Consider the following 24330-nt stretch of genomic DNA (forward strand, 5'->3'; position numbering starts at 1 on the left):
AAAATTAGAGTTTTTGATATTTTGCATTTTATTTTTTTCTTTTACATATTTTAGTAACCAAATTTTGGTCAATTTTTTTTTTTTTTACAATGTAAAAGTAAACAAAAATACTTTAAAATAAGTACATTTCCTCAGGTTAATTCTTATTCATTGCTCAAATAAAAAAGAAATCTTTAAAAAATATTTTATTTTTAAAGAAATCTTTAAAAAATATTTTATTTTTAGTGATTAACATTGTGTTTGTCTTAAGTTTATTCTGTAACTTAAGTTTAACCTAATTTAGGTCAAATATCTTCATTTAGGATAAAAATAAGCCTTAAATTTACTGAAAGTTTGTGTCAGATGTCAAAAATAATTTCAAATTTAAATACCGCTTTATATCCAACATCACATTGTTTAAATCTACTTTTACTTCCCAGCCTTTTAGTGTATTTTATGTAATAATTTTAGATAAATCAATTAAATTAGAGCACAAAATAATGAGTTTTTACAAAATCTCATTGCTAAAATAAAAACAGTGACAGAAAATCAAAAAAAAAATCAAACATTTTTCTTTTAGATTTCTTCCAGTTTTGCTCACAGAAATTTAACTGAAGTCGTCTAAACATCGACTTTTTCTTGACAAACAGCAGCTTCACTGAAGCACCAAAGCTAGACGTAAATGGAGCTTTATTGAGCATTGCACTCGTTCATATACACGTCCCGTCAGTAGTGCATGGCGAGCAGCGGCGCTGTTCCCGTTGAACACAGCGAGACCCTCAACGCTCCGCCATCCGTGCCGCTGTCCACCAAGGTGCACATTCAAGTTCCAACAGACGACTTCAAAATGTACAAATAATCCAGACGTCAGTAAAGCAGAGGTTGCTCATCCACAGGTTGAGGTTGCATTTTAATAAGGCGCCGAATAGACCCCCCCACACACACACACACACCCCCTTCAGGCTCGCCATTCCAGTGCAAATCTGATGACACGATGGGCGCCACACGTTAGCGCTGAAGCCGTGTGAGGACGCCAGCTGAACATGCACGCCACAGGGAGGGATTCTGGGTCTTTGTACTGACGGAACCCCGAGCAGGTCCAAACTAAAGCAACGACCCGAGTTCTGCACACCTCTAGGCGATTGCTCGGAACCTCGGATCGGCCAAACGATGACAAAATAAAAGCCTGGGGGTGGGGGGGTGAAGGGTCACGGAGTGCGGCGTCCTGAAAGCGGAGGAAACTCTCGAGAAGGAACAGAAACGGACCAAAAATATACAGAAACAAAGTCAAATATACATTTTTGGAGAGAATCTCCGTCACTAGAACACGCTTCCATCTTTAAGTCTTCATTGAATGACGGCTTTAACACAAAATGCCCTTAAATGTCTGCCGCGGCGCCGCCTCAGGGATCCTGACAGAACTACGAAAACCCTGAACAGACGGAGACCAAGGCACGTTCCACGGACCGCCGCTGTCCTCCCCAAACACAAACTAAAGCCCGGACTGAAAACGGAGACGTTCTGCGGGAGGAACCAGATGGCGGTTATGTTTGGGCGTTTATGGAGAAGCAGGTCAGTTCCAGGGACCTTTACTGCAGCGGGGAGAAGTAACTTCCTGTCAGGTAGGCGGGTTCACATCTCGCCATGGATTGTAACGGAGCGTTTACTCGCAGTAGTTCTGGATTAGTCCCCGCCCCGGTCTGGACTGAACAGAAACTGGAACCACAAATCCGTGGCGCTCTGAATGTCAGAACGCCGTCGGAACCTCCAACAGGAGAACGGGGGCATCTGGAGGTCAGGAACAGAACTCTCTGCACGGTGCCCCTGACCCTCCAGGACGGCGGGGGGAGGGAGGGGGTTGTGAGAGGCAGCAGAGCCGAGGCCTGCAGAGACTTTGCCGCGCCGGAGGGGCGGAGCTGTGGGCGAAAGTGGCGGACTACGTGTTGAGGGCGTGGCTGAGACTCTGCGGGTGAAGCTGCTGCCTCTTCTGCTGCTCCTGCACCGCCAGCTGCTGGCTCTGGTCCGACGTGGACAGCTTGTTGATGAGCGGCGAGACGCAGTTCGCTGGAATGATCAGACCTGCGAGAGAAGAAGACGCCATCAGAGGTTCGCCGGGCGCCTCAGGTGTCTACTTTTGGGTTTTTGGCATCAGCAGACACGGTGGAGGTGCGACGCCCCCCGCAGACCCGGTGAAGACTCTCCTGCACCGACGGGGCGGTGAGGAAGCCTTTCAGGGAGAGGGAGGAGCTCAAACCACCAATTCAAAGAAAATCAGCAATTTTCAAAATAAAAGCACACACCTACAGGTTCTGCCGGATTCCTGGAGTCAAACGCCAAACTGCTGCAAAGGGCCTTAAAAATGTACGATTTTCAAAAAACATTCTGAAAAAAAAAGATGCAATTTAAAGAGTAATAAAAACTAAAGATTAAATTAATTGTTCTTCCTGCTGATGCAGTTTGTCCTCCAGGCTCCACATGTTTCCTGATTTAACAGCCGATTCAGTCAAAAGATGTAGCTGTTCAGTGCAAAGCATCATGGGTAATGCTTTTAACCTGCTGCACCATGCGGTGGAGGTTTAACAGACAAACTAACACCTTCGGGTTCCTCTACAAGACGCACATTTCTTTAAAGTGGGATCAAAACAGAAGAATTTCCTCTGAAAGGCACAGAAACCAGGAGCTGCAGCCAGCTGAGGGGGGGTCCCACGGGACCCCAGGGGGGGCTGCAGGTCACACCAGCGAATGCTTGAAGAACCTTCAGGGGTCCATCGCGCCTTTAACTTACCCACAATCCTCTGGCCGTCGTCTGTTCTGAGGCGCACGATCTGCACCTTCACGTTGGTCCCTCCCACCGGCGTGAGCACCTCCTCCAGCTCGTTCCACACGCTGAGCACGGAGCCGCACAGGACGTAGTAGGACCGGCACCGGAGGCCCACCTCGCACTGCAGACCCACCGACGCCTTCTTGCAGTTGCCGCGCCTGCAGCAGGGGCGAAACAGAACCGTCAGCGCCGCCTGAAGTGACCCGTTTTCTCCGGCAGAATCATTTAAGGGGGACCCACCAGTAGGCGTGGGAGCAGATTTTCGCCGACAGCGTGTACTGATCGGTCCAGTGCTGCTTGGCGTCTTCCGACAGAACCTGGTGGGGAAACAGAAGACACTGAAACGCTGCTGCTGTGAACGCAGAGGCTAAACCTGAAGCCGGAGGAAAAATCAGCTGCAGAAGTTCTGCCGAGAACCAGAACAGACGAAAGCAGGAAAGTCCTAAAGAAGCTGAAGATCTCATCCTCCACACCTTTTTGAACTTCTTCTTGATGTCCACGTAGGTCTCCAGCTTGAGCTGCCGGCCCGTGTTGGGCCGGTACACCAGGAACAGCCTCTTCTTAGGGTTCACCTCCTTCACCAGGATCGCCGTCTTCTTGTTGTTCCTCATCTGAGGGAGAGGAGGAGCGTTCAGTTCCACAGACGAGTTCATCGGATGTAAACAGATGCTTTAAACGCTTAAAAAAAAAATGAACCCGGAGGACTTTTAGCAAAAAGAACATCTAGAAGAAGAGGAAAAATAGTTCATTTGAAGCTGATTTTTATTTCATTTTCCTCAGACGGAAACACGGAGGTTAACTGCTGACGCCTCTTTTGTGGTGAAAAACATAAATAGGCGCCAGTTGACTGAAAACACCAGAAGCCGTTTCACTGAAAGGACTTTAAAAAAGCTCGTTTTAATGCTCTTCAACATCCAGGATGTGTGAGGCGCTCAGATCAGACACCCAAACCACCAGGAACCGGTTTTCTGATCACGTGACTGACATGAGTTCGGTAAAAGATCATCCGGTCTCCTCAAACGCTCAGACGGAAATCATTACGACTCTAAAGTCTGGAGACGTTTAAGGTGAGAAAGGGCAACGTTTCTACGGAAAACGATAAAGCAGATGTGCAAAATGAACCCTGTAACCATGTAGTCGCTATATTGGGAACTTTAGCCAAAGTCCGGATCTTTTTGGTGAATTAAAGAGCCACAGGTTCAGGTTCAGATTCTGAAAAGGGACTCTGTAGAACCGGACTCTACAGGTGAGTCAGACAAAAGCTGCAGCTCAAACATGGCCACTCCCACAGCCTGCAGTGATGCGGCCGCATCACTGCAGGCTGTGGGAGTGGCCATGTTTGAGCGTCATCACCGCCTACAGACTCAAAGATTGGTAATCCGGTTCACAAACCCAAACTGGCGAATGTTGCAAATGCTCCGCCTCCTGAAAGGTGTGTGTGTGTGGGGGGGGGGGTTACCTGCACGTAGAAGCCGTCGTCCGAGCCGTTCTGCTCCGCCCACGCGTGTGTGGCTTCCTCCCAGGACATTCCTCGCTCCACGCTGACCTGTGACACACAGTTATGGGTGGTTATTCTGGGTTTGCGGCGGCGGGAGCGTGGGGCGGCGTTCACCCACCGTGTGCAGCTCCACGTGTCCCGACGCGGTGTAACCTGGGGTCAGGAACTTCCTGCAGTCGATCTTCTTCACCTTCTCGTCGCCAGAGCCGAGGTCTGATACCGGACACCAGAGGTGATAGTGAGTGGGCGGAGCAAAAGAGCTGACGATTCTAAGGCGACGCCAGCTTTCTTACCCAGAATGCCCATGTCGTATCGACCGTTCTTCTTGGCCTCCTGGATGACGGCCGCCAGCGTGTCGGAGAAGTACTGGAACAGAGCGTTCTGCTGGTGGACCTCCATGCCCAGGATGCGGTTCAGGAACTTCCCGATGTTGTTGTAGTCTGCAAACACAACGTGTGATTAACCCACGAGGCTCCCGTCCAACCAGACAGACAGGATGTGACGTCATTCCCCGCGGGGTCACCTTTGTCGAGGGAGAGCGCGCCGGACCTGTCCTCCACGCTGATGAGCCCCACGCCGATCAGACCGCTCTGGATTTCTGCGCCACACATCAGGTTCAGACACGGAGCAGCAAACGGGACGCAGAAAAAACAAGAACAGCCCCACCTTTGAAGAAATCCCCTTTGAAGTCGGCGGGCGGCGGCACCAAGGCGGCGTCCAGCTTCACGATGGACTTCATCACGATTTCCAGAGCGTTTCTGCCATACTGCAGGAGGAGGCGGAGTCAGTCACAGAGAAAGCGGCGGCGCTCAAACAAATGCCGGCGTTCGTACCTTGTTGTCAAAGTTGAAGCGGCTGAGATCTCGCGTTTCCGTTGCTCGCCGGTCTCCGTGCGTAAGCGCCCCCTGATGCACAGAACAGCGTCAGTAAAGGGCCACCACGTTTTTAAAAGAGCGCTCGCCAGAATCGGTGCCACCCACCAGGCTCTCCAGTCTTTTGGCGACGATGGACGCAAACCTCTGCTCTCCCGCCAGCTCTGAGATGAGGAAGACGTACTCTGGAGCCGTGACCTGGTTGGACCGGTGGGTTCTTCCTGCAGAACCAGAGCAAAACTGTTTGCAAAGAGCCCGCCGTCACGTTTGAGAGGCCGTTTCCGACACGCACCGAACTGCTGGATGGCTCTGTCGGCGCTCCACGGCAGCTCCAGCGTCATGTGGACTCTCCGCCGCTGGTTCTTCACGCGCCGATCGGCCTGCAGGGAGATTCCCGAGCTGGCGGCTTCTGAGATGATGGCTATGTTCTGAGGGAGAGGATGGCGAACATCACAAGGAGGAAAAGCGTGGACTTCCGCTAAACCTGGTTTTGAAAAAGTCATATTGTTTCATCCTGTAAGGTTGTAGTTTTGATCTGTAAGGTTGAGCACTGGGATTGATTTTCTGGGAAAAGTTTGCATAAATAAACTCTTTGTTTGCCGAAAAAGATTCAAAACATTTAAAACATTTTTCCAATGACGGCGGTCATGTTCATAAGAATTTCAGATTAAAACTGTTTCTGATTATTTCTTTATTCTAGTCCCGTTGGATCAGGAGCAGAGGAAAAAGCTCGGACCTATGACGGCTAGGTAGCTCAGACATACTTCCCTTTTTTTTTTTATTTGCAACCCTAATGTTAGCTTGGGCTTGTGACTGCTTGTTGCTAACGAGTGTAAACAAAGGCCTGCTGGGAAATGATCCAAGGCTAACTTCCACGCCAACAGTCCCACCCACAACCCAAAAATGAATTTCTAAGGAGCTCCTTTTAAAAAAAAGAAAAAACAAAATTTTTCTTTAAATTTGAGCTAAAACTGCAGCAATAAAGGAGGGAACGCCGTTTTCCTGTGTGTGCGCCAGTGTGCGTTCACCTTCTCTCCATCCATGAACCTTTGCTTCTCGGTGAGGTTGAGGATCTCCACCGGGACGTCCAGCTCGGAGCGGGACTCGTAGGTGATGCTGCCGTCGCCGTTGCTGACCACGCGTCCCTTCCTGCCGGTCATCTGCAGCCAAGGAAGCGGTTTGAGCTTTGCAACAAAACCCCCGGAGACCGATGGCCAGAAAAATTGTTTTACCTCTGCCACATTTTCCGGGCCCCCCAGCTCGTCGATGAGCTCGTCCAGAGTGTTGGGGGGCAGCTCCTCGGCCACCTCCTCCAGCTCCTCCAGGAGCTCCCTCTTCATCTTCTGGGCGTGCTCCACCGCGTCCTGACTCGTCAGACAGCTGTCCGGACTCTCCGCTTTGACTGAGCGGGAAACAGGGCGGCCGTTAATTCCGACGCGGGAGCCTCGACCGCCCAGTCGTGTGCAGGCTCGCTCACCTGTGGCGGGCGCGCTGGGGGGGTTGACGGGTGCCGTGAAAGCGGGTCTGGTGGAGCCCAGGCCGGAGGCCAACAAGGCACTTTGAATGGAGTCTGGGTCGATGCTCTTCCTCCTCTTCTTCTTTTCCTTCTTCTTTTTCCCTTTCTTGGGCTCCTTCCGGATGAGCCAGGGGTCTGCGGGGAGGAAGACGCCATGAGTTTCTCAGGAAACCTTCCCCTCCCGCTCTTCCTCTGGCAGAGCTCACCGTCCTCCTCCTCGTCGTCAGACTCGTCTCTGAACGGGTTGAAGTCGTCGTCTTCGTCGGCAGAGCTGACAGACTTGAAGCTGTCGTCGCTGTCTTTGCCGGACTCTTCCGACTCGCTCTCCTCTGAGCTGGTACCGGACAGGCCGCCGTGGAGGCGGGGCTTCTTCTTCTGCTGCTGCTTTTTCACCTCTGAACCTGAGGAACAACAGCGTTAACCGACAGAACCGAGAACAGAGTTGAGTCCGGACTTCACCCACCTTTTCTCTTCTGTCCCTTCTTTTCCGGCTCCACCGTGGCGTCGCTGGGGGAGGGCGTCTTCTTCGCTGAGAGGTCGATTCCCAGCAGGCTGTAGAGCTTCTGTCTGTCCGGAGCGGGAAAGTGCTTCTCGACAAGGGACTGCAATACGCCCCTGCGGGGAGACACCTGACAGTTACCACCACGGTGTTTCCGCTGCGCCACAGCTGGACTCGGACAGATCCGTACTTCGCCGTCGACACAAAGTCGTTGAGCTCTCCTCCCCCCTCCTCCAACGCCTCCAGCGTTCTGGCCTCTCCGGTGGACTGGAGGCCGATCACCACACACTGCACGGCAAACAGAGCGTCAGCCTCAAGGAATCAAACTTTTCACTCCGACACTTTTATAGCAGAAGTCTCAAATTAATCCATTTGATCTTCGCAAAGATTTCAAACCTTGATGGTATTTAAGCGATTTGCTTTAACTTCTCATCACAGTGGAGACTCGAAGAGCTAAAGGCGGCGGTCTGGGCTCACCTTTCCGTTGTGGACCTCCTCCCGGGTGAGCTGGACGACGCGGCGGACTTTGGATGCGATGCAGAGGTATTTGAAGAACCTCTGGTGGGCGGACCAGAACTGCCCCCACATGGACTTCTTCATCCGCTGCTCCGCATCCATGAGGCTGGCGGCCTGCTGGAACCTCTCCCGCGCGTGCACCCACTGCACCAAAGACACGGCTGTGAGTCGTTTCCGGACAGGAAGCTTTCAAACGGAGGGGGGGGCGGGGGGGGGTCTGCTCTCACCAGCCGCACGGACTTGTTGTACATGTCGATGTAGCGCTGACTCAGAGGAACCTCCTCGATCTTGAAGGTCACGCCGGTGAAACTCAGCTGCCTGGCGATGTACATTCCTCTGAGCTTCATGTCCATCGCTACGATCTCCATGGCGCCGACGCCTCTGTAGTGGAAGGGGGGGGTTTAAAACCAGGAGGGGAGGCGTCTGGGAGCACAGAGGGATGAAAACAGGAGCTCACCTGCGCTCCACGGCCTGGATGAAGTTGCTGAACTCCCTGAAGGGCGTCTTGTGGCCCCATATGCCCAGCCGGTTCATGTACGCCATGTTCCGCGGCTCGGAGGCGCCTGAACGGAAGAAGGAGTTTTTACAAACCCGTTTGGAGAGGGAAGCGTCTGGGACAAACCCCACTGACCCGTTGCACTGGCGTACACGACCCGAGCTTTGGGGAGCTTGTTCTGCAGCTCCAGAACCGCCAGGCCGGTTTTGGTCGGCTTGGAGGACCCGATGGGGCAGACGTTTTTGGCTTTGTGACACTCGTCGTACACGATCTGCGGGCGGCGGGTCAGGGAACGTACGGCTGACTGCGTCAGGGCGAACGAACAAGCGGGTGAAAGGATACGACTCCGTCGAAGTCCTCCCCGCACCAGTGGAGGAGCTGCTGGAAGCGCGTCTTGTACTTCCCGCCCGACTGGCTCTCTCCAATCAGAGACGAGTACGTGGCGAAGATCACGCCCTTCTTTACACTCCCGTTGTGTTTGGAGGAGATTTTGCCGTATTTGAACTGAAACGGCGTGGAAAAGCTTTGAGCAAATAAAACTAAGAAAGGGAAGTTTGGCTGATTCACCGCCGAAGGTCTGACCTTGTTCAGAGAGTGGACCTGGATGTTTTTGGCCCCGATGTCCCTCAGGTCTCGTTCAGCGTCGTACTTTAAATCGTTTGAGACGCTGAACCTGAGCGGGAGAAGGCGACCGACAGATGAGAAGACGAACAACGTTTTACAGGAAGACCCAGAGCCGGAAGGTTCCTTTACCACAGAGATCTCTTCCTGCCCAGAAGGTAGTTCTCATAAATGATCCCGGCAATCGTCCTGCCTTTCCCCACGCCGGCGCCGTCTCCAATCAGATAGGCGGCCCGGTCGCCGCTGGGAAGGAATGTTTCATGTTGCTGTAAAACACAAGAATTTCAAATGTCAACTAAAACCTAAATCCGTCGACTTCCACCCATTTCATGGCCGCCGAGCCCCTTAATGTCAGAAACTATTTTCACGGCCCAGCCTGATTGAAATTCCAGTTTCCTTTCATCCTCTGTAAAACATCTGCAGCTGCTTTAAACTACTTATTTGCACTCTAGATTTTCTCTATTCAGCTTTCTTTTATTTTGAAGTCAAAAGCTCTTTTTTCTGTTAAAATAAATAGCAGTTTTCCAAATGTTTGTTTTTGTTAACTTAGCTAGCTTGAGTGCTTAAATATGGAAAAGGGAAAATCAGAATTCATCCATGAATCCCATCATTTCAGGGGGGAGAAAATACAAAACAATCGCATCTCGATCAGAAAAGGATTGTTTCAAAGACCCGATTCATTCAGGAAATCGGTTAAAGATCGGACTTTTAGAGTCCCTGAGGTCTGACAGAGAGCATGATGGGAAAAAGGGCCCTCTGCTCACCTGAGCTGCATACGTGATGGCCTCCAGCTGCAGCGCCGACAACCAGCCCCGATCGATGACCTCCTCCGGGATGGACAGCCTGTACCAAACGTCCGGCGGGTTCACGCTGGACAGAGAGCTGGTCTCCACCACCGGATCCGGGTGCCGCAGGCCGATCTTCACTGCAAACAGACGCCAGCGTTTCACCACAAAGCTAATCAGTTAGGAGTCTCTGGTGCATTGTGGGACCACAAACACTCAACAACTAAAGTTCTACAGCGGCACATGTCTGATGTGAGCTCCAACGCTTACATTTCATGGGCATGTACTCTGCATACGTCTCTGCATGGCCGAGTTCATCTTCCTCTTCCTCCTCGGGTTCTTCCTCTTCTCTCATCCCAGGAGCTTTCTGCAGCAGAGACCCAAACGGCCGGCGTCAAACGCAGCGCCCACGCCGTCAGCGGGTCGTTAGAGACGGAAACTTACCACAGAGTGGATGAAGTTGGGAAGTTTAGCTTCATCTTTGATCCAGATCCTGGGAGCATCTTTGACCAAAACCTCTTTCTTGATTCCGTTGTTCGTTTCCCCTGAAACACCAACAGAAGATCGCAGGCGGTTTAAGACCAAACCCTGAAGATTGATCATTTCTAATCATTTGTGAGGATACATTTAGAGAATAAAGATTTTCACACAGACACTAAATATTCAATAATCCTTAAACGTGAATAAATGAAAGGCACAGAGGCTAAAGAAAAGATCACAAAGGAAAACTACGTGCTGCACAATTTTGGGCAAAAATATCTGGTATCCATTTAAAGTAATACTTAATATTTCATATATTGTTGTACAACAAACAGAAATGATGAAAGTTCCTGTCCAGCAGGAGACGCCGGCTTGTGAAAAGGTGATTCTCTGAAGCAGAGACGAAGGATCCGGCAGTAACAGATACCTGGACTGGCGACTGCTGCTGCTGTCGCCACAGGTGGAGCGATGTCGGGTGGAGGTTTGAGCTTCATGAGCTCCATCAGGCTGTTGCCTTTCAGGACCGTGGTCTTCACGTTTCCCGTTCGGAGGAGGTCTTTTAGCTGAATCTGGAGGAAACGGGCGGGAGGTGACTGGTTCGTCTTTACGGAGACACAGAGCATCAAACCCCTCAAACAAACCTGGTCTTTGCTAGAAGGCACTACGGCGGACACGGATGGAGGAACGCTGGAGGACGAGAGGGTGGGAGAACCTCGCAGCACTGAATTGGCCACATGGACCACCTTAGTGACAGTTATGGTGTGTTTGATGGGGTTGACCACAGACGGTTTGGTCGTGGCGCTTCCCAACGACGGCAGCTGGTTCAGCTGGTTTAAGACAAACGTGGTGGTTGATGGCTGAGGTTTCTGAGGAATTCAACATAGATTATGTTTCATTGCTAAAATCACAGCGTCCTGTCCTAACGATCTGAGCTCTCACCCTGACTGTAACGATGGGGAGGGTGGCGGGAGGCTCGTGGCGAGCGGCCTCCCCCGACTCTCCTCCAGCACCGACATCCAGCGCACTGATAGAGATCGACTGCAGCAGAGCACAAATCAGACCCCCGACTCCGACACAAAGCAGAAAAGGACGGTCAGAGGGAGCTTACTTGCTGGGCGGTGGAAGGCTGCGTCCCATCCTGAGGATCCACGTCTAACAAGCCGAGATCATTTGGGCAGATCCCACTCTCACTCAGAGCAGCAAGAAGTAAATCCTGTCCAGGATCCATCTGCAAGTGAGGACACTTTTTCAACCTTCCCAGTCCTCTACTCTGAACGGGGAGCTTCACACGCTCAACCGGTCCCTCCATCCAACCATTACACATACAAATGTGAAGCTGAAGAACCCTAAAAGTGTTTTCCTGCTTCCCACTCGCTCTGATGCAGGACTCCTGTCCTGCTAAAGTCGGCCTGATTTTAATAACCGTCACAGTTCTGAGGAGGAGGAGGAGGATGAAGAGCTGAATGGATGTCAGAACGGAGCATCTTCCAGAAAAACGATAAACTTCGAAGAGTTCTAGTACAGTCTCATCAAAATATTAAGAAAAAGAATTATAAAATTAATACACCAAACACACCACCTTGTGTCCAAGAAAGAAACATATGGATGAAAATGCACAATGATGTTGGGCCCGCATGCATTATCCTTAACCGGAACTCTTCCTCCGGTCCAAGTGGCCCAATAAATAGTTCACAAAATTACCTTAAAATATCCAATTTATTAAAATAACCAATTAAAAAACCTCTATAACTAGATGAAAACAACTTAAACATATTTGTTGGTGAAATTCAAAAACATCTCCAATAAAAAGCTTTTTGAAATGATTTTATAGAATGTAAAATAAAATCTAATTAAAAAAAAACATCAAACCAGAAAATGTTTAAACTTTTCGCTGTTTTTCAAAGAGAGTTTCATTTTTTTTATTTTATTTTATCTAAAAATTAGAATAATCATTTTCATACACACAACAAAAAATAATGGAAACTTAGTAATCAGAGCAAACACTTAAAATCTACCCAAAAATAAATAAAACGCCAAGAAAAATCAAAAACTAGCAAAGTTACAGCCACAGCCAATAAAAAAGCAACATTAAATATAAAAAGTATTAAAGGTTTAGGCATCTCCGACAGTTAAGTAAAGTATGAAGCTTAACTGATGTTTTTTTTAAATAGGACCTTTCTAATTTAAGTCAGTTTTCTATTTAATTCCTTTTTCTATAAAAGAGGAACATTCCTTTTATCCATTCACTTTAAGGATTTTTAACAAAAATCCACCAAAAGCATAAAAAAAAACTTTGTTTTAACTTTAAATATAAAAATACAGTTTCTTACCATCAACGTCAGTATTTACATGTCCCCAAATATGAACAGTAAACTTGTAATGCACGTGGTTTATTTAAAAAACCGTAAAGAAAAACGCTTGAAAAAAGTTTAAGTCCTTCAAGCAAACGTTAAGCCGGCAGCAGCGTCTGGAGTCGGGCTAACCGTTCAACCACAGCGGTCTGCTGCGTTCAAAGTGACCCAAACAAAACACGTGTTAGGAGGGGGACTCAACTTCCGGTTTTCCTTCAGCTGGACCCGCGGCACCAGTCCGGTACCAGACACGTTTTTCACCAAAACGTCCGTTAAAGTCCGAGGCTGTCATACTAACTAAACTGACTGGCCTGGTCGGAGCAGAATAATGGCCCTGCACAGAGTTTAGCATTGGGATTGGCGTCATTGACAGAACCAACAAAGCTGCAAAAAGGTGACCCGATCATCGTTCCCATGCCCCTCGTGTTGGATTCTCCATAGCTAATATGGCTAATCATGTTATGACAGCTTCCATATGCTAACCCTTATACCCCACCCCCCCAGCCCCCAAAAAACCCAATACAAGTCATAAATCTGCATTAATGCAACAACCAGAACCAGTTTTTAGCATGTCGGCCGTTTCCCCGCGGAAGGACAGTGAGGTGACATCACAGCGAGTTCAGCTCGTTAAGCCGAACCTGATAACGTGTTTCTGATAAATGACGTTAGCAAAAACATTCAGCAGCGGCGCAGAGTTCGCAGAGAAATTCGCCCTTTCGCTTAAAACGTCTCCGAAAACACCAAATCCGCGGGAACGCGGCGGTGTAGGCGGAGGTTTGAGGGCTAGCAAAGTGTTCGCTTTTAGCATTTTTTAATCGGCGTCCGCCGCCGTACGTGGAGCTAGTACTAGTTTTAGCAACTAGGACAACAACCTCAAAACAGAAACTTACAGCTCACCACTTCCATTAAAAAGATGCCTTCGGGAATCGAGTGGAGTTTTAGGACACAAAAGTCCAGAGATTACCTCCCAGCAGTCGGATCCTCGGCTAAATGCGGCTCACCTGGCGGTTGAAGGGCCGCGGCGGCTCGCAGTGTGCGGCTCGCGCTCGGTATAGTGCGGGGGGTTCGTCGTCCTCTCGGCTCACGCCATCTTTTTATCAAACGCTCCGCCGCGTGCGGGTCACGTGACGTGCAGGCCAAACGAGGCCGACTTCGCAGTCGAGCTTCTCGAGCGGCGTCGCTGGATTTTCGCTTTCGAAGACCGGCGGCGCGTTCGTCGACGACGAAAAACCGATAAATGCGAGAATCTGAGCATTTCTAAAACATTTCCTGAAACGAGAAACATAGCAGAGTCAGCGAGCTAATACCACGTCACGTGACCCTGACCAGCTCCTGAGAGGAAGTGACGTATAAACATTTTTCTTTTCTTTTTTTCGTGGTCCTATTCCTTTTACCTCCCTGTATTTACGCTACAATATCAAATATTTATATACCATAGTTTTTCCATTCTTTTAATAAAAAAAATTATGTCCTAATTATTGATTATGAACATTAATTTTATCACTAATAATTGTTGCCATTGTTTCTTAAGCTCTGCTGTCTAGAATGTTTGTTTTATTTTCACGTTTGACATTTGCATGATGAAAATAAATTAATTTATTTAATAACATAATAATTTCAAGTTAAATGTAATATAAAAAATCATTTTTTCCCCACATCTAATTGTTTTCTATTTCACCAATTTTAAATAAATGCACACGTTTATCTGAATAACCCTATAGATTTTGTTAAATAGGTAAATATACATAAAAAAAGTAGATTTACTTGTGTTGTGAACATAATATACACATGTTTATGTGCATGTTTCTGTGAGTGTTTGTAAATTTAAATAATTCCTGTGTAGTTTTTCAATAAAAACTACATTGTAAAGGTAATATGATGACAATAACATGTTTTCTGTACTTGCCAATAAATACTTAAAAAATCATTAAAACAATAAAAACCAAACAACAGTTTTTTTTTCTGAAGGAGCACGGTTGGTGTTAAATGGACTCATTATTTCTTATCTATCATTATTTTTCCCAAATTTAAACCAAATGTTGATTTTTAAGCTTTTTTGTTTGGTGACAGGTTTACTTTAATTATAGAGAAGGATTTTAGTTTAAGCAACCGTAGTAAGGCTTGATTCTAATGTAAAACAATATTTACAGGTTAAAATTTTAAAATCAACAATTTAATCAAAAGAAACGTTAACAAACAAACCTTTTTGAACCACATTCAAAAACTTTTGTTGTCGGCGTAAACAAACCTTTGAAGGGGGAGTTCCGCTATGGTCCCGCAGGGGGCGCCGCTGCGCCACCTCTTCTCATTCATTAACGCCCGGGGAGGCGAATGGCGGAGTGGGGCCGTGGAGGCTGCATCGGCTGAGCTGTTTGTGTTCCAGCACAGCGGCCACTCCGCGCCCGAGGTTGGCGTCTTGTCGGGAGGCCACTGGGTTTAGGAACTGGCCGAAGCTGAAGTCTCACAGGCCGTTGTTGTTATTTATGTGTTTATTTATTTGTTTTTTTCCTCCGAACGACTCGAGGCGAGCCACGAAAACAAGTCGGACATGAACGGGGTAAGTTTGCTTTTTCAGCGCATCACTAAACGGAGGCGTATCAAAGCGAGCTGAAGGGGGTAAGACACACACAATTCACGGTGGGAGTCGGGTTAATGTTTTATTAAACACATATGGGTTAAATAATGACAAATATCAGCAATTCTCCTGTTTTAGTTTGGACTGAACCGTTTCTACCGAAGCTAGCTTTTTTTGTTTTGAGTGCTAACGCTAGCAATGACCGCTACATGTGTCTCCGAGCGGACTAAACTGCTGCGTTTGGCCCTAACCAGAGTCCAGAACCGGGTATTTCGGTTCTTTAGGGCGGGCGTGTAGTTTTACTGCGTCCGCGAGGCTCTCTTCACGCTGTGTTTGACATGAGGGGCGCGTGAAGGCCTGACTGACTGCGCTCGCGCTCGGGATTAAAGGGACTGATGACCGGAGCGGACAAGTGGGCGTGGCCCCGTCGCCCAGACTCCACCTTATAGTAAATAACCAATAACAATAATAATGCAGATATCTTTAACAATTTTATAATGAATGTGTTATTATTACTTTTCATACATTTCAGTCATTTATTCCTTATTTCACTGCCAGGTTCAAACTTTTCATAACCGGATTCAACTGAAAATCAGTGCATCAAAATGTATAGTAACGAGATCTTTAAAAACTATTAAACCATGAAAATACATATAATTATTTTGAAAAACATGAATACCGAGCTATAGATCAATCAAAATTGACAAGCGGGTTTAGAATTGCCTTCTTTTTAAATCATATTTTTTAGATGTTGCTGCCAAAAGTAGGAGTACACCGACTCAGGAATCAGCCAGAAAATACTTTTATTTTGAAATTTCAACTATTTAATCCACATTTTAGATCCCAGATGATAAAGTTTGCGTCAACCAACTGATTGAAATGTGTTTTAATATTATTTACGCGCACAAAGCTGAAACGGCTGCAATTAAAAGCAATAAATTGCCGCGTTTCACGACCAGAAAAGGCTGAATCGGCACGCTGTGACGGATCAATTCGGTCATTTGAGCTTCTCTGGCTCCACTCTGCAGATATTCTGTTCCAGATTAGATTTTTTTGTTAAATCCCAAATTAATGAAGATTATCTGGTTAAAATAAAATAAGATTCCTTCATCACCATCAGTGGTTACAATAATATAGAAAGGTAAAAGTGAATATATAAGGTGCTCCGGATTATAAAATGCAGTGCTGTTTTTCAATGATTTTAAGGATTTAGGCACCTTAAAGTGTGGAAAATAGTCCACCCTTTCCTGTAGGTGACGTCCAGTTCTCATAAAGTCGCTGCTCCTTCAATGGTTTCCACCCAAGAGGGTTTTTCTTAAACAGTTCCTCCATAAAGGATCTGATTTTCTTTTATTTTGATGGGAAAAACAACAACAACTTCCTCTCTGCTTCCACAGGAAGTCGTCTGCACCACCACCTCCTTCCTAAGATGCTCCAAGTCGGCGTCAGCGGTTCAGAACGACAAACCTGCTGGCATCCGGCTGACGCAGGAGGGCCGGCGCTCCCCCATCTGCTCCCAGCAGAGCGACGCCCCCAGGCCGGCTGAGGGTAGGGGTCGCCGCTTTAGCCTCACGCCATTTCTCTGAAACCTCCTGAAAAGACAATGTGGTGCGATTTGAACCACAAATATGACGCCACCCATTTGCAGGAGTCAAAAATCAATAAATACGAACATTTTATGAAGATTATTGATGAATCCTCTCTGTTCTGATGATGGATGATTTATGATAAATGCATTGAAGTAGATCTTTTTTAAAATAAAAACCAAATAGTTAGGGAATTTGGAAACAACCTGACATGTTTGACCCCCCTCCTCATAGGCAGAACAGCGGACGCCAACGGCGCCACGCCACAACACTCGAAGGCGGAGCTTCCCGACACCCACAGCAGCTACAGCCAGTGCTCCCCATGCTGGCAAGATGAGCAGCCGCCTCCCCCGCAGCTCCACCGCACTCAGGCGTCCCTCTGGCCTCCCCCCGAGGCCCCCCGACTCCTCTCCAAAAGCTTGTCTCCGGCTCCGCTCCACAGCAACAACGGCGAGGCGCTCCGAGCCCAGCACAGGAGAGGGGGCGTCGGCAAGGCGAGGAAATGCTCGCGGCGAACGTAGGCGCCTCCGACTCCTTCTTTTATTCATCTTTTATTGATCTTTTATTGGTCCTAAAGTGAATTTGACTTTTTTTTTCTTCTTTAGTTTGTTCATGTAGAGTAGCAGCACTTAACAGTGGCCAAAAAATAGAAAAATTATTAAAGAAAAAATGACATTTTTTGGATTAGATTTAAGAAAAATGTATGTTTTATTTATTTATTTCATTGTATTTATTATTCTTTTTTTTTAGCCATTGCTAATTGCCAATACTCAAAATGAACAAGAAGTCATATTTACATAAAAAGCCTAGAAGTAAATTGCTCTTGGGTTAAAACAAAAGTGGCGTCTTACAAATTTTCAGAAAAACTAAAAAAAATGACAAAGTTATAAAAACGTTAATCAATATATTTGTAATTTATAAATATTCTAAAATAAAAAATCTAATTGTGATTCGCTCTAAAAAAACAGATAATCGTATTCTTGTATAATTTTTTGTCAAGTTACCTTTAATTCAAAGCAAACCCGTCGGTAGAATGACTTCTGCGCAGAAAATAAATCTTCACTTTGGTTGAATTTTTCCAGATTTGATCATTGACTTGTGAAAATCATGATGAGTTGAGCGCTTCAGGTCAGAACTGATCCCTTTTCTTTATCCCATCCCCACTGACGGATCACTTTTCCTCCCGTTTGTGCTGCTTTTGCTTCATCCTCATTAGTGAGGCTGAAATGTTTGGTCTCTAAGCAGCTGAAAGCAGGATTCTGCCGGTTCTGATGGAGATTTCTGCCCGAACCTCAAATCAAACGTTGATCCCGTCACTTTCAGGAGTTCTTCCTTTTGTTCTGAATTGATTGTTTGCTAAATGTTTTCACTCTGAATGGATGCTGAGATTGTGGAGGTTTTTGTTTCTGCTTAACCCTTTGATCAAAGCTAAAGCTAATTTAATCATGGGTAATTAAAAAGCTCCGCCTTTTCTCTGTGGCCCCACCCACCTACTTCCTGGTTCCAGCATTTTTTTTAAATGTTAGGTTTGTTTTTAAGAGGAAGAAGGTGAAATAATGCCCGTCATACTTTGCATTGATGTAAAAGATTGTTGCCGGCGCCATTTTGATGTTTTTTTTCTTCTGTTTTTAACAGCAGGATGGAAGGAAAAAACTCCCAAAACCGAAAGGTGACCGACTATTATCCAATCAGACGGAGCTCGAGGAAAAGCAAAACGGAGCTAAAGGTGAGACGTTTGGCCTTTAGGAGGCCTTCAACTACAGGTTGTATTTTATTTTTGTCGTTTACTTGTAAATCCCCATTTTTAAAGATAAATATTTCTGTTTTTAAAATCATTAAAAACTATATTCTTTAAAACCAACAAAAAGTAACAGTAAACGAAGAGAGAAAACCAGTTTGACTGAGCTTTTAACAGACAAGTTTGTTTTTAGTTGGTCTTGTTTAATTTTACTTAAATTAAGAAAAAATGTGGATTATTTTCACGTATAAATATATACATTTTCAACTAATTAACTACAATTATTTTTTTTTCTTTTTGTAATTTTGGAGCCAAAGTAATTTAATTATTAGTTGCATCACTGGGCATCAAAGGGTTAATATTTAAGGTAAAGGACAAAAGGTTTATACGTTTTTTTTATTTATTTATATTTTGTTTAACTTTAAAGTAAAGTCAATCTTTAGCTAAAGTCTTTTTTAGGAATTTTTTTTTCCAGAAAATATGTTTTAATAACAATTGTTGTTTTTTGCAGTATGTTTCTCATTTAATTCAACTCTACAAGGCTACAAAACCAAATTGTGTTTTAATTTCTAAATGTCTGTTAAAAAAGTTAACCATAAACTTTGAAAAATGTTATGGAAAGTAAAACAAACCTTATTTTCCATTTGTATAAAATCTTACCACGGAGATGAATATTTTTAAAAATTGTTAGTTGTGTTTTAAGCCACCTAGTGGTAACATGGTGAAATGCAGCTGTTTTGTTTTTAAATGAGCTTCATTCTGGAAGTAGATGTCCAAATGTGTTTAAATGAAGGAATTTGTGAGATGACAACTGGCTTTTCTCTGCAGTGTGAACGGAAGAAGCTCATTGATGAACTCATCATTAAAGGAATTGAGGAAGGAATGGAGGTAAAGATTCAGAGATTATTCTATGATCAAATGTGTTTTTTTTTTAAATAGAAACTCTCATATTAACAACGATTTTTTACACTTTCTACTGATGCAAATAGAAAAGACTACTTTTAGTCTTACTTTTATTACGTGCCTCTCACCTTCTGCCTCTCTGCCACCCTGGTCAGAGCTACATGACTAATTCATGAAAAAAAACGTTTTTTCAAAATGGCAGCTTTTCTTTTGATTTTATCTCCATAGTAACCATTTAAATTTGTGTTCGTCTGGGGGTGCAGAATCTATCAATGTAATTTTTAGAAGAATTGGCTAACGTACATTTTTGAATTTCCCTAGCAATGGAGGTTTTTTGTTAATCACGCCCACATTCCTAATATATGTATATATTATGTTCTGTTGTTTCGTCCGGCTTTAGCAACGGATTCATGTATTAAATTTCCACAATATCTTGGTAAAAAAAAGTGTGTGAGCAAAAGGGGAACCCCACTTCTGCAAGCTCGCCAGGCCAACGGCGTTTGAATTCTACAGACTTTAAAACCACGATTTTTTTTTGTCCAAGTCGCTTCCCAATAATGCAAAAAAATCAACATCTCTAGGAGGAGTTCAAATCGGTAAAAGTTATGAAAGAGGATTTTTGTAGAAAATTCAAGATGGCATCTCTGAGGTCAAAGGTCAACTTTGACCTCTTTGACTACAGATTCTAGCTGGTGGCATGTGTGAGTTTTCATTGCCCGTATTGTAAGAAAATGTAAAAAAAATCATGAAATCTCACATATTGCTTCAAAATAACAAGCCGTAGGTCCTGTGGCCATCCCATAATAATGTCAAAACTCCCATTGGATATCCCAAACATCTGTATTTTGGTTTTGTTAGTGTTTTTTTGGAGCCCCATAAGAGATTTTTGGTTAGTCCTTTTTTTCTTTTTTGTAACTTTTTCATCATTTCACCACTATTGACCACATCTAACCACGTCCTTCACATTAAAAGCCCTGCTAAAGACAGAAGGGGAAGTTCTATTTTGAAAGCCTTTAAAATGACAGTAGTCCAGTTAGGTTACAGCGTTTCAGATCCTGTGACATCACACGGAGTCCAGCGACTCAGGTGAGTGTTTCTGTGCAGGTGCAGTACATGGAAGGAAAGGGGAGGGCCGTGTTCGCCACGCAGTGCTTCCAGAAAGGCGACTACGTGGTGGAGTACCACGGTGACCTGCTGCATATCACCGATGCAAAGAAGAGGGAGGCCGAATACGCCGAAAACCCCGCCACCGGCTGCTACATGTACTACTTCCAGTACCTCTGCAAAACATACTGGTACGGCAAAGGTTCCCGCTGAAAAACCTTCACAGGTCTGAACCGCGGCGGTAGGAGGAGCCTCTTTAAATGATGTTTGGCCTCAGAGAGCATACCGTCCCACTCCGCTCATCCTCTGACCTGTTTCCAAAGCGCTCCCACTGGTCTTTTCAATACGACGATGATGCCGTTTTTAGCCAAAATCCAAACATCTGTGTCGTTTTTTGAGACATCGTTTCTGCAGAGCGGCAAGAGTTCATCGGAAATTCACCCGAAGTTGTGGGTGTTGGCACAGAGCAACCCCACCCCCCATAACCATAACCTCGAGCTCTCAGTTTACACGCTCTCCCGCTAAGCTTACAGCCCCTCACACCCCCAGCATAACATTAGCGATACCGGAGCTATCCAGCCGTACCGTTTTGAACCAGACGATGCGTTGGAATGGAGCTTGAGGCCCCGCCCAGCATATTTTCTACGTCACAAATATGGTTGCTTTGAGACAGCGTTTTTTCATCTGCTGCTGATTCCCAGTGATTTGAATAAAGAAATACTCAGAAATGCAATTTTGCGCTGAGGTTTCTTAAGATGCGTCCTCCATCATCAGAAAAATCCCACAAGAACATATTAGAAACACTATTTTTCATCCAAGTGGGTCTTTAAAGAACTTGAAAACAGAATTCTGAGCAGATTTGTACTTTTATGCTTTTATTGTCCTGAATGAAAACAAACTGTATTTCAATGTGTTTCCTTGCAGCGTGGACGCCACCAGAGAGACGGGCCGGATGGGTCGCCTGATCAACCACAGCAAAAACGGGAACTGCCAAACCAAACTCCACGACATCAACGGCACCCCGCACCTCATTCTCGTGGCCTCGCGGGACATCGACAAGGGGGAGGAGCTGCTGTACGATTACGGCGACCGCAGCAAAGCGTCCATCGCCGCCCACCCGTGGCTCAAATACTGACGCCCAGGGAAGAGTCCGCTCACACCTGTGTTTCTTACTAGCTAGTGTACAAAAAAAATGCCTTAGAAACTGAACGTGTTCCTTTTTTTCGGACCCTCGGCGGGTCGATTTCATGAGGTACCGGTCACATTTCGAACGCTGCGCGTCTGCGCCGTTGAGAGACTTTTATTTATACGTTTCTGGGACGTTGTTGTTTGTTTTGCAGCTGCTTTATTTTGTACATTTTGTACCGCTACAGAACAACGCCTCCACAGCATACAGGTGGGGGTTGGAGCTCCGCATTTTTATATAGATTTTTTTAAACGAGCGGTTAGATACGTAGCAATACTTTAATCTTCGGCCCCAGAGCTCTTTCTGACTCTGCAAGAACGGCGAGATGCAAATGGCAAAGGCTTTTTAGGGAAATCTGCCACAAAGTTCAGTTTTTGAAGGTCACCACAACTACAAAAAAAAAAAAATCAAATGTTTTCTCACTGGATGAATTGTTGACGTGCAGAAAACTTGTGTTGAAGATGCAAAAAGAAATGAATTGTCTGAATATATATTTTTTGTTTTAGGATATATTTTTTAATAAAGCATACATTTGAATTCTCCAATAGATTTTGCTGAACTTTGCAGAATTTCCAGCTTTTTTTACTCAAAAACTGTGTTTTCAGTTTCCACATCTCCATGATCTCAGCAGAGCTTAAAGCTATTCTTTCAAAGATAAGCTGTGTTTAATGCTCTGAATATGTTATTTCTGATGTTTATTTTTAACCAAAATCTTTATTTATTTTTGGGTTAAATTTATGTCCGAAACCAGATTATGCGAGATGTTCTGCCGACCAAACCATTTAACCATTTAACTAATATGGTTAAGCCTTTGTTGAGATAGAACAGGTAGTGAGCGAAAACTCCAATAAAATAAATTTTAAACTTCAAATCCCCCAAATACAATTGGACTGTAAAGAACAAATTAATTTATTTCTCCTGTATGTGTTTTTACAACAAACATTTCAGTTTTTTTGTTATCCAGTTTTATGAATAATAATCAGTCAGAAGTCTTTACATGGTTGAAATTCTGCATGTTAAAAATATGTATAAATACCTGTTTAACAACATGTTGCATTTGGCCCCAATGCGTTACATTTATTTGAAGTGCTAAGTCTAAAAAGCAGCGTGTGATAACTTAACTACCGTAACAGGTTTATCTTATCTGAAATACTAATAGAAATGCCTGTTTAACTCCGCTGTAAACAAAATGCCAAAGAAAACACAAATCAATGCTGATCTTACAAAAATGTATTTGCATTTAGAGGCAAATAAAAACTATAAAACCAGGGAAACTTTGTAGAATATTTATAGGAATTTGTTTGTCACCAGGTCAAACAAAAAAATAAATCAGCAATTTTATTCAGCAATTTAAAAAAATAACTACATTGACGGGAAATAAGTTTACTTGAGGCTACAAACAGAACAGTTTTGGGAAATGTCTATTTCTACTTCCTTTTTGTATGAAAACAAAAGTTATACTGATGATAAATATTGATGATACCGATTTAAAGTAATTTTAAATATAAAAAGAAGGGTTAAAATGTATTAACTCAGATCAGCTAATTTTCGTTAGCTAAGCTAACAAATGTTAGCTCAGCTAAGAGAGATTAGCTTAGCTATCTTCCTTATCAGTGTAATTTATTATAAGATTTATAATTGACCTCTTTCTGAATAAAACAAATATAATAAGGTATTCGTCACAACTTCATGACAGTTTTAATAACTAAAAGTTGTTGCCTGTATGTATTTGAAGGTTTGGTCGGTACATGGCTAACCCCGTGCCTCTATTCTGCACGTCAAGCTAAACCCTTTTAGCTGTAACTCATTTTAACCATTAAAAGGCAGAATCGACATTTCCATACAATCATTTGGATCAAAAGAATAAAAAAAATTACATTAGAAATATAAAATATTTTATTTGAGCTGTCTTTTTTTTGGATTTTTTTTTTTTTTGCAGCTTTGATAGAAAATTTCAACAGGAAAATCATCTTCTTTCAAACGCCCACTTCAATGTATGCAAGGAAATAAGTTGCCCTCTCTTGGTAGCATTGTTACTCGCCTAAAATGTCTTAACCTGAACTTTAGTGAACTGTTACATTTGGTTTGTTGTTATTTTTTAAGTGAAACTAATGCAATAAACATCAGAGGATGAAATTGGCCTGTTGGTCATTTTAAGAAATTATCAATAGTGACTGTAAAAGCATCACGAACATTTTAATACTTGGTTTCAAGCATTGAAAAATAAAAATGGATTATGCAAACAACAAAGCTGAGAACCTGGTTTGTTTTTACTTTTGCAGTAGTATTATTCAGTAACGGTACAGTTTGCATTAAAGGATTACGCACTGCCACTTTTGTATTTTTGTGTCTTCAATTAAACATTTAACCCTCTGCTATTTTCTTTATTCTCATAAAACAAAGAGTGAAGTGCAAACGCGTAGAGGTTACTCTACTTTGTGGGGGATATTTAAGACTAAAAAGATACTGGATGGGCAGAGCCTTGTGCTTAAAAGGATAAAGGATTAGCATTTTTTTTTTAAATACATCGTCCTGTTGATCCTGGATAGACTAACCCTTGTGCTATCCTATGGGGTCCAGATGACCCCACCCTTACATTGACCTGTTCTCCCTACCATGACAAAGGTTGATAAAGGTGGAAAGATTTCATGTAATCCATGGACACCAGTGAAGATCACAAATCATTGAAGAAAAAAGGTTCAGAGCACTGTCTAGTGGGTCTAGATGACCCAACTCCCAACGTTAACGTGCCTAGGATAGGATAACACAAGTGCTAGAAAATGAAACGAAGAAAGGAAAAACGT

At 44.6% G+C, this 24330-nt stretch overlaps 2 protein-coding genes across 11 annotated transcripts; one reads left to right on the top strand and one right to left on the bottom strand.

Annotated features, from left to right (window-relative positions):
* Positions 1 to 652: 652 nt before the first annotated feature.
* Positions 653 to 14805, bottom strand: sbno1 (strawberry notch homolog 1 (Drosophila)). Of its 9 annotated transcripts, none has more exons than XM_078956052.1 (33): positions 14683 to 14805; positions 11192 to 11311; positions 11023 to 11121; positions 10725 to 10949; positions 10511 to 10652; positions 10048 to 10148; positions 9874 to 9970; positions 9583 to 9743; positions 8951 to 9084; positions 8780 to 8870; positions 8540 to 8701; positions 8333 to 8468; positions 8159 to 8264; positions 7929 to 8082; positions 7663 to 7845; positions 7376 to 7473; positions 7150 to 7301; positions 6893 to 7087; positions 6648 to 6821; positions 6403 to 6572; positions 6199 to 6330; positions 5463 to 5598; positions 5279 to 5391; positions 5132 to 5203; positions 4965 to 5064; positions 4822 to 4896; positions 4592 to 4738; positions 4417 to 4511; positions 4260 to 4346; positions 3274 to 3411; positions 3041 to 3117; positions 2765 to 2958; positions 653 to 2058 (listed from the first exon to the last, which is right to left on the bottom strand). In XM_078956052.1, exons 2-33 carry the CDS (start codon positions 11309 to 11311, stop codon positions 1916 to 1918), a joined length of 4209 nt encoding a protein of 1402 aa, XP_078812178.1. In that variant the 5' UTR covers positions 14683 to 14805; the 3' UTR covers positions 653 to 1915. The 9 variants fall into 9 exon arrangements, with proteins under 9 accessions (XP_078812178.1, XP_020563109.1, XP_078812179.1 ...); XM_020707450.3 differs by lacking the exon at positions 14683 to 14805 and adding an exon at positions 13436 to 13773; XM_078956053.1 differs by lacking the exon at positions 14683 to 14805 and adding an exon at positions 13436 to 13762 and having other exon boundaries at positions 10725 to 10910.
* kmt5aa (lysine methyltransferase 5Aa) lies at positions 14742 to 23776 on the top strand. 2 transcript variants are annotated; one of them, XM_004074483.5, is made up of 7 exons: positions 14742 to 14991; positions 16407 to 16557; positions 16830 to 17112; positions 18231 to 18321; positions 19162 to 19221; positions 20341 to 20531; positions 21265 to 23776. In XM_004074483.5, the coding sequence occupies exons 1-7, from the start codon at positions 14983 to 14985 to the stop codon at positions 21473 to 21475; spliced, it is 996 nt and encodes a 331-aa protein (XP_004074531.1). In that variant the 5' UTR covers positions 14742 to 14982; the 3' UTR covers positions 21476 to 23776. The 2 variants fall into 2 exon arrangements, with proteins under 2 accessions (XP_004074531.1, XP_020563113.1); XM_020707454.3 differs by having other exon boundaries at positions 18234 to 18321.
* The last annotated feature ends 554 nt before the right edge of the window (positions 23777 to 24330 follow it).

The sequence above is a fragment of the Oryzias latipes genome, chromosome 12 (genome assembly GCF_053564925.1).
Source record: "Oryzias latipes strain Hd-rR chromosome 12, Olatipes_Hd-rR_3.1".
Taxonomy (NCBI): domain Eukaryota; kingdom Metazoa; phylum Chordata; class Actinopteri; order Beloniformes; family Adrianichthyidae; genus Oryzias; species Oryzias latipes.